We start from the raw sequence: 10,000 nt of genomic DNA, 5'->3' as shown, positions 1-10,000 counted from the left end.
TCATGGCAAAGTATTCATCAAGGTGTCTTTTTACATCATCCAAGGAATTGAAATTTTTACCATTAAGACTATTCTGCAGAGGCCTGAATAAGTGAAAATCCGAAGGAGCAATATCTGGTGAATATGGAGGGTGGGGTAACACATTCCAGCCGAGCTGCAGCAATTTTTGTCTGGTTCCCAAAGAAACGTGCGGTCTTGCATTATCATGTTGGAAAGCAACAACCTTCCTGTTGGCCAATTCTGGACGTTTCTCTTGCGTTGCTGCTTTTAACTCGTCCAGTTGTATGCAGTATTTCTCAGAATTAATTGTCTGGTTACTTGGGAGAAACTCATAGTACAGAATTCCTTTCCAATCCCACCAGACACAAAGCAAGACTTTTTTTGGTTGAAGACCCGCTTTTGGGGTGGCTAATGGTGGCTCATGTCGCTTACTCCAGGATCGCTTTCTCTGAACATTTCGGTAGATAATCCATTTCTCATCACCTGTCACAATTTGCTCTAAAAAAAGGCGCGTTTTCATTCCGTTTATTAAGCGAATCACAGATGGAAATGCGATCCAAAAGGTTCTTCTCACTCAACTCATGTGGTACCCAAACGTCGTAGCGATTTGCGTACCCAAGCTTTACCAGGTGCTCATGAACGATGGATTTTGATAGGTTGAGGCTTTCTGCCAATTCTCAGGTTGTGCAATGTGGGTTATTCTCAATTAATGACTTGATTTGGTTGTCATCTGTAGTGGATGATCTGCCCGATTGCTCTTTATGAATAAGGTTACAATATCCAGCTCGGAACCTTGCGAACCACTTCCGTACAGTTCTTTCGGATAAAGAAACATTATCGTAAATTGCGCATATTTCTTTGGTTGCTTGTGAGGCTTGTGGCATTTTTCCCTTTACGGGAAAGAAAAGCATCAAATGCCAAAAAATAACTTTCTTATCTTCCATTTTAAAGGGTCACAGAATTTACACAGGTTATAGTAACATAAACCTTCTTCTACGAAAAGATAGCTTAAACTGTGCTGTAAATGGAGGTGTAGTCAAATGGACTCAATCATGTTCTAAAATAAGTCGAAAAGTAAGCTACTATAAATTGGCACGAACTTTCCGGACAACCTAATATATATATATATATATATATATATAAGAAATTAAAAAGGAAAATACGCACACTTTACATTGTTTTAATACAATTTTTAATATAGCGACCGGTTTCATTTTCGCTATTCATGATATTATGGTTTACTTATTTGAATATGCATTTTCTTAAGAATAAATTTTTGTTCATGTTGTGTGTAATGATATTTACAAGTAAATGACTTCACAAATAGAAAAATAAGGGGAGGTAATTGGTTATCGTTATTATTGTTGTTGTTGTTGTTGTTGTGGGCAAGGGAGATAACTTTTCTGCTTTCGGTAAGGGGAGAGGAATATATATGTGTACACACCAAAAAAGGTTTCGAAAATCTTGTTTAGTAAGGGATTTATATACAGTGGTGTAATTATAAATTGAAATATGTAAAATGATAAAAGTTGGTTATGCGTGCATATTAAGACGTGTTCTGTATTTTTCTTTATTTAAGTTTCTTTATTTAAGTTTCTTTATTTAAACCTTCTTGTGGAGAGATGATGTCTTTGCAGAGGTAGAAGGGCGAAACTGTGAAATTTGGTTTGATGTTATCTGCACATTTTTCTATATGTTCACTGAGAGGAATTTGCCTGTATTGCGCGAAACTAATTTGCTCTTTATGTAGAGTGGTTCTCCTTCACAAGGTCATACTCGTCTGTCCAATATAGTTTTGTCCGCAACCCGAGCAGGTTATTACATAAATTAGGTTCCCGGAGGCACAAGGGAAACTAGTTTTAATTGTGAACCTCTGTCCTTGTTTGAAAAGGTAATCCGAGCCTTCAAGTAAGTTGGTGCAGTTTCCACAGTTTGGGCGTCCACATTTTTTAACCGTTGGTTTCGTGGTTGTTTTGTAAAGCTTCGCATTTGTTAGTAGACTCTTTAGCGATTTGTATTGCTTTTTGTATTTGAGGAGTTTGTGCGTTTTCAGGATGTCGTCCATTTTTGGATCTTTAGTTAGTAAAGGAAGATTTTTCACAAACGAAGATGAATCACTAGTCAAAAACAGAAGTAATTACCTTCTACATAAGGGTAGGAATTAAACACTGAATGACTTCTGCGACCATGTCCAAAATTTCCCTTATACATCCCGTAAACGAAAGATTAATTCGAACCTCAACAATCTAGGATGGAAAAATCTAATTGAACTACAAAACGACAAAGACCTGACAATTAAAGAAGCAGACAGAACAAGTGCTGTAGTTTTGATTGACACAGAACACTAGAAAGATCTAGTATTATCCATATTAGAAAACAGGGCCTTCGACGAAAAAGTTATACACTATAAACAATAAAAAACAATGAAAAATCTTGCATCTTTAATTCTTCTACATGGAAAAGGACTGACAGAAAAAGAAACAGACTACATCATGAACTTCAAATGTAAACCCAGTCTTTTTTACGGCCTTCCTAAAATACACAAGAGCAAGATAATCAATGAAGCCTGCAAACAATCACCAGGCAAATACATAAATATCCAAACGCCAGAAAACTTAACTTTAAGACCCATTGTAGCTGGGCCAGACTGTGAAACCCACTGCCTAAGCAATTTTCTAGTCATCCTACAGAAACCCTTGCTGAAATACATCAAAAGTTTCATTAGAAACGATTTAAACATGCTAGAACACCTACCAAAAACAATTAATGAAGAGGCAATATTGGTTACCCTCGATGTTATCAATCTTTACACCAACATCCCACATCACTATGGAATAAAAGCAATTAAATTCTTGTTGGAAAAGTGCCCCGAAGTACTCCTGGAACGCATAAATCAGATCTTTATTATTGAATCTTTAAAATATATACTTCAGAACAATTATTTTCTATTTGATGACACATACTATCGTCAGAAATGCGGAATTGCGATGGGAACGAAAGCAGCTCCTGTTCTTGAGAACCTAATAATGGGTTATTTTGAATTCACCTTATATGAAGTATCACTTCGGAAATATGGTTACCCATTTTACATTTACATAAGAAAAAATTGGAAAAGATACCTGGATGATTGTTTTATCATTTGGAAGGATAACATCGACAAACGTTTGGATTTCAAATCAACACTAAATGATATAAATAGTAACATTCAATTCACAATCGAATATAACAAAGAACAGCTCCTAATTTTAGACATGATAAAAAAAAAGTCAACAATAAATCATAACTGACATCTATTATAAACCAACTGATTCAAAACAATATCTCCTCTTTAGCTCATGCCACCCGAAACACATCAAAATAAATATCCCTTTCAATTTGGCAAAAAGGATTTTCACAATAGTGTCTGATAGACTATCGGGACCTTCGTTTTCAAGACCTCAAAACAACGCTTACTGAAAGACAATATCCACCCTCACTTATAGACGAGGGGATTAAACGTGCCAAAAAATTAAACATAAAAACACTAAGAACAACAAAATATAACACCACACCTCATCTCAAAACACAACTATTTATATCAACACACAACCCCAGAAACAGTGAGGCATTCAACACTATTGTGCAAAATCTTCCTTTACTAACTTTTCTACTTGTGAAGTCATTCACTCGTAAATATCATCACACACAACATGGACAAAAATTTCTTCTTAAGAAAATACATATTCAAATAAGAAAACCATAATATCATGAATGGGGAAAGCGAAACCGTTCGCTATATTAAAACTTATATTAAAACTATGTAAAATGTGTGCATTTTCCTTTTTTAATTTCTTATATATATTACAACTCACCACGTGGGGATAATCGAAATTCCTCTTTTTCTGTTACTATATATATATATATGAGTTGAATGTATTTAAGAATGTTTACTAAACGCATATTTCATTAATTAACTGTTTCTTTAATATTTTTTAGGTGCAATCTATACGATATTATTGCTACTCTCGTCCCTCAACAGCTGTACTAATCCCTGGATTTACATGATCTTTAGTGTATTCCAACACAGAGCAAAGACTAGTCGCTTTGTTAATGACGAAGAAACGACCTCAGTGACTGTGCTGTCATCTAGGAATGATATCAGATTGATGTCAATGAAGAAGAAATTGGAACAAACAGCCAGAAACTGAAAAAATTCAGAAAATTGAATACCACTACTAAAATCCGGCTTCCATTATGTTGGTAATTTGAGTGACATGTTAATAAACTGGAAGAACAACAGAATATTTAGAACAATTTTAAGTGCAAACGTAAATTCAATTTCCTGTGTACGTATATGATATGGATGTATGCATATAAGTATACTTGCATGTGTACTGATATATATATGTAAATAAATATATAGAAATACACGCATACACTCAAAAGCACGCATACGCATACACGCAGATATACCTGTAAACCTACATATACGTATACATGCTTACAGTCCACACTCACGCATACTAAAAAATACACCCTAATACATTCAAGGTATATATATATATATATATATATATATATATATATATATAATATATATATATATACATATACATATACATATACATACATATATATATATATATATATATATATATATATATATATATATATATATATAGATATATATATATATATATATATATATATAAGTTCTCCTCTAAAATACATGTCTGGGATCTTTTCTAAAAGAAGGCCAGATTTTTCTAGTTAACTAAACAATTTGAAACTTCGTATACTGGTAGAATGTGTCAAAAGAAAACATAATTGTAAACCAAAATGAAAACGGAATTGTAATTTCTAAGTTTAACGTTGTTTAATAATTCGAATTTTAACCAATGGTATTCTTTGTTTCGACCTCATATCATTTACTGCCTCTCAAAATATCGTTACTGTGACGTAAACAGCTATTTTGTGACGTACTTAACGTAAACAGCTATTTTGTGACGTACTTAACGTAAACATGTAAACAGCTAAAACGTAAACATCCGCTTATCGTAAACAACTAAATTCGCTTGGCATCGTACACAGCTTTTTCAGTTCCCTAGAATTATATTTGAAACAAAATAAAAAGAAAAAGATTCATACGCATAAATATCCATCCTTAGACATCAGAAAGATTAGAAATGCAACAAAAATTTAAAATACCGGATCTTTACCTTTTGACCTACAGATTTTAAAAATAATTTTTTCTAACTAAACACTTTCAAACTTCGTGGAGTATATATAAAATTTGTGTAGATCCTAAATAGCTACACACACATGTATACAATCATCATCATCATCATCATCATCATCGTTTAACGTCCGTTTTCCGCGCTAGCACGGGTTGGACGGTTCGACCGGGGTCTGGGAAGCCAGGGGCTGCTCCAGGCTCCAGTCTGATCTGGCAGAGTTTCTACGGCTGGATGCCCTTCCTAACGCCAACCACTCCGCGAGTGTAGTGGGTGCTTTTTACGTGCCACCTGCACAGGTGCCAGGGGGCGTCCGGCATCGGCCACGATCGGTTGGAGCTTTTAACGTGCCAGCGGCACGGAAGCCAGCCAAGGCGGCACTGGCAACGTTCGGATGGTGCTTTTTATGTGCCACCGGCACAGAAGCCAGTCGGAGCGGCGCTGGCATCGGCCACGTTCGGATGGTGCTTTTTATGTGCCACCGGCACAGAAGCCAGTCGGGGCTGCGCTGGAATCGGCCACGTTCGGATAGTGCTTTTTATGTGCCACCGGCACAGGCATCACAACTACTATTTCCATTGATATTTATTTCGACGTTCATGTTCATGTACTTGACTCAACAGGTCTCCTCGAGCACAGCGGGACGTTCTGGGATCCAGGGTACTTTGAATGGGCAGGGGCTATGCGGAACTGATGCAGGAAGCAGCCCGGGTCTTTGCAGTCACAGCATATCTCCAGAGATCTCGGTCCTTCGCCATTGCCTCAGTGAGGCCCAACGCTCTGGGGTCATGCTTGACTACCTCATCCCATGTCTTCCTGGGTCTACCTCTCCCCCTGATACCTTCAACTGTTTGGGAGTGGCACTTCTTCACACATCTCTCCTCATCCATCCGCAGCACATGACCATACCATCGCAAGCGTCGCTCTTGCACACCACATCTGATGCTTCTTATATCCAGCATTTCTCTCAGGGTGCTTACACTCTGTCGTGCGTGCACACTGACATTACACATCCAGCGGGTCATGCTAGCTTCATTTCTTTCAAGTCTACGCATGTCCTCTGCAGTCACAGCCCATGTTTCACTACCGTGAAGCATGGCAGTTCGCACACATGCATCATACAATCTACCTTTCGCTCTGAGCGAGAGACCCTTTTGTCGCCAGTAGGGGTAGGAGCTTTCTGAACTTTGCCCAGGCTATTCGTATTCTAGTGGTGATACTCTCTGTGCATCCAATTCCACTACTAACTTGGTCACCCAGGTAGCGGAAACTATCAACTACTTCTAGTTCCTCTCCCTGGAGTGATCTGTTTTCTGAGTGTCTGTGGTGTCTATTGTCCCTGTGCATCTGCCGCACATGAAAGCTATCTTATCTGTTAATTTCCCTTTAATGTTGCTGCACCTCTTGTGCGTCCATAGCTTACATTGGGTGCATCTTATGGAGTTTCTACCTCCACCTTTCCTACAGATCGAGCAGGGCCACATATGCATATATATATATATATATATATATACACCTATACACACATATTCTAATGCATATGCATATATGTGTATATATTTATAATGTGTGTGTATTATAGATGCATACATTATATATATATAAAAGATGTTTACATACAATATATATATATATGTTATATACATCTACATGTATATCTATGTATGAATATATAAGTACCACAGAATTTGAATCAAACTGTTTTGATCCATACATACACACACACACACACACACATACATACATACATACACGCATACTAAAATTACATCGTTGGAGCAGTAATTTATTTATGTATTTTTTGTTATATTTATTTTTAAGCTGAATCCCTATCCTGCCATTAACCCCTTTCTTATAAAATAGTTGAAGAATCTGGGGTGTAGGAATTGGGCCAGTATTGGAACTTTTAACTTCTTGCTCTCTATCTTATGATCTCCGAAATTTAAGAATCTTGTGTTAACTGGGCTCTTATTATTTACTCTGACTCTGCCACCACCTCAATGCAAAGACTATCAATATCAGAATCATCTTCACAACCACCACTGAGACATCCTAACATAATCAATGCCACTACTACTATCATCATCATTATCATCATCATCCACTGCCGCCACCACCACCTCTACAAAAACACCAACACTATAATTGATGCCATCATACACATCCACTGTCACCACTACACCACCACCACCACTGCCATGATAACCACATCTACCACAGCTGTTTGCTTACTTCTTACCCACGCTGTTTAAAATTTTCACAAAATAGCTGTCTACGTCACAGTAACACCATGCAGATAATAATTTCAGATCAAAACAGACAATACGATTGGTTAAAATTCGCAGATTTAAACTACGTTTAAACTTATAAAATACATTTTTCTCAAAAAAACTAGTTGAAATTAATGTTTTCTTTTGACACATTCTACCAGTATACGAAGTTTCAAATTATTTAGTTAACTAGAAAAATCTGGCCTTCTTTTAGAAAAGATCCCGTGTCTGTTACCAAGAAACAAAGGCTCCTCATTGAAATTTAGAAACAGCTACATGGTCACAGAGTGAACATTAGAGAAGTCTATTCCTGAATATCCGGTTTACGGCTACATGCTGCTGTTTCGGAACTTGCAGTGCGTTCGAAACCAACTGTTCGTAAACGGTTTCATTTGATTTAGTGTGAATAAAATATGTTTCGTATTATCTCTGCCTGTGTGTGCCGCGTAAGTATGTGTCTGTGTGTATCAGTGTGTGTCTGCGTGTGTATGTATTGCGCTTTTGTATTTATGTGTTTTCTTCTTTCTAATTTCATTGTAAGGTTTGACCAGACCCTTCCATATTTCTAGTTAAAAATCAATACAAAAGGAGAGAAAATCTTAAAATGTCTTTTTTCTTACCATCAAATTTTTAATGTAATGCAAGTCCTGAACATTTTTTACATCTCATGTAGCCTTGTATGCTATGGACATTACTTCTCAAAGTACAGTTCAACTAAAAAAAATTATTTAATTAATGGAATGCCGCCTGGATAATGCAGAATGTTTATAATTTATCTGTGTACATGTATAATTGAGGGGTGTTTTCGTCTTGATGTTCTCAAAAGTATTAATATCTTACACTCCGAGCATATCTATCATGAAATTGTTTGGCGACTTACTATCAAATGTCATATTTATTTTCCTTTTTGAACGAAAATGTGACTTCAATTCTATTAACACCTGATCTCACTTTGTAAAATACTGACTGATCGTTGCCTTTGGAGGCTTTCATTCCGCATCAATTCTATCTTTCCTTGTATTCAACGGTTCCACACTTGCACGAACATGCACGCACACACACATGCGCACATACACAGACAATGTGTGTGCGCGCGCGCGCGTGTTTGTGTTCGTTTTGCAAAATTCCTGATCTCTAATCGTGTGTTGAAATAGATATTGTTATATTTCGGAATGGTCATTTCTATTTTATATTTTGCCAAATAACCTCATGCACCCTATACTCGTTTTTCACTTCATCATTATTTTTATCATTTCCCACGATGCCAAACGTATGGCCTCTAAATACTTGGTCCACAAGACCGCAGCTATTGCGGACAAAGCCGAGTTCAATATCCTGATGCAAACTTCGTAAGAGTGATGAGAAATCTGTCCCGCATGTGCGACCGAGAACGACACGTACAATACTTCGTCCAACGCTTGCAATTCTCTGGCCAAAGGGACAGGATTAGAGTATACAAATGAGTCAGGGATAAGTACAAGGCCATCATAGAGAATGGTGCAAATGAGATGAGCCCGCTATAGAGGGGTTAAGTCCTGGAATAGCATAGAAGGTACCAAGAAAGTAGATAAGGCCAACTCATGGTATGACAACAAAAAATCTATGTGCCATGTTCGTTGATGCTACCCTTTGCGGCGAACTAGAAAGCCTCTTTTAAGAAAACTTTAGATAAGGATTAATGTAGTAGAGAGGCCAGGAAACCCCATAAAGTCTCTAATTTGTAGAATATATCCACTCGAAAGGCCTCTATGTACGGATAGCAGCTTATAGTATGTAGGATGAACCCACAGGTTAGGAACTACCATATGGTGTACAGAGGGACGGTATAGAAACAGGACAACATACATTGTGGAGATAGCACGTAGCATAGGAAGCGGGTAAATGAACACTGGTGGGAGCTCAAGAAGTAAAGCTCACCGGTGCTCTACCAACATGCTCAATTAGAATACAGAGGTTCGGTTAATAAACATAAATGTTAAGATATTATCAATACATCGAAAAAAACATGATACTTAGACCAATTACAAAGACCACAGACATAGCACGGAACAATAGCACCCCTCCCCCACACTACGCAACATGACGACTAAAGACGAAATGAGAAAAGAATAAAATACAGAGATACAAACATTATAATGCGTAAACCCATATACTCACACACAAGTCACACATGCACATACCTAAGAGGGAATGAGAGAAAATAGAAAATAAATAATTAAATAAACGAATAAAAGGAAAATGACCGGCGCGAAATATAACAATGTGTGTGTGTGTGTGTTACTCTGTGTCTCTATGATTGTGTGTCAAAAATGGCTGAGTAGATAAATTATTCAGCTGCCTGTTTATGAGTAATAAATTCAAATCTCTTGCAGCCGTTTCATCTATTTATTGGAGGAACATTTTATCCTGCTTTACCTTAGTTCACTACGCTCACACTGTTATCAATGTTAAAAATTCACTCACCCTAGGCGATATTTATTTCTTATTCTCTTCATGTGAGGATCAAAGCATAGTCAC

At 37.0% G+C, this 10,000-nt stretch overlaps 1 protein-coding gene and 1 long non-coding RNA gene across 2 annotated transcripts in view; both read left to right on the top strand.

Annotated features, from left to right (window-relative positions):
- The window catches only part of LOC115215810 (cephalotocin receptor 1), a 27,507-nt gene extending 22,983 nt beyond the window's left edge, over window positions 1-4,524 (top strand). The window contains exon 2 of the mRNA XM_029785115.2: window positions 3,976-4,524. Within this exon, the coding sequence (XP_029640975.1) occupies window positions 3,976-4,187 (212 nt within the window). The 3' untranslated portion in view covers window positions 4,188-4,524. The remainder of the gene's footprint in view (window positions 1-3,975) is intronic.
- The window catches only part of LOC118764816, a 104,119-nt gene that overhangs the window by 81,114 nt on the left and 13,005 nt on the right, over window positions 1-10,000 (top strand). The window lies entirely within an intron of this gene.

The sequence above is a fragment of the Octopus sinensis genome, linkage group LG9 (assembly GCF_006345805.1).
Source record: "Octopus sinensis linkage group LG9, ASM634580v1, whole genome shotgun sequence".
Taxonomy (NCBI): Eukaryota; Metazoa; Mollusca; class Cephalopoda; order Octopoda; family Octopodidae; genus Octopus; species Octopus sinensis.
The sequence above is the reverse complement of the archived record's forward strand: the minus strand, read 5'-3'. Positions and strand labels throughout refer to the sequence as shown.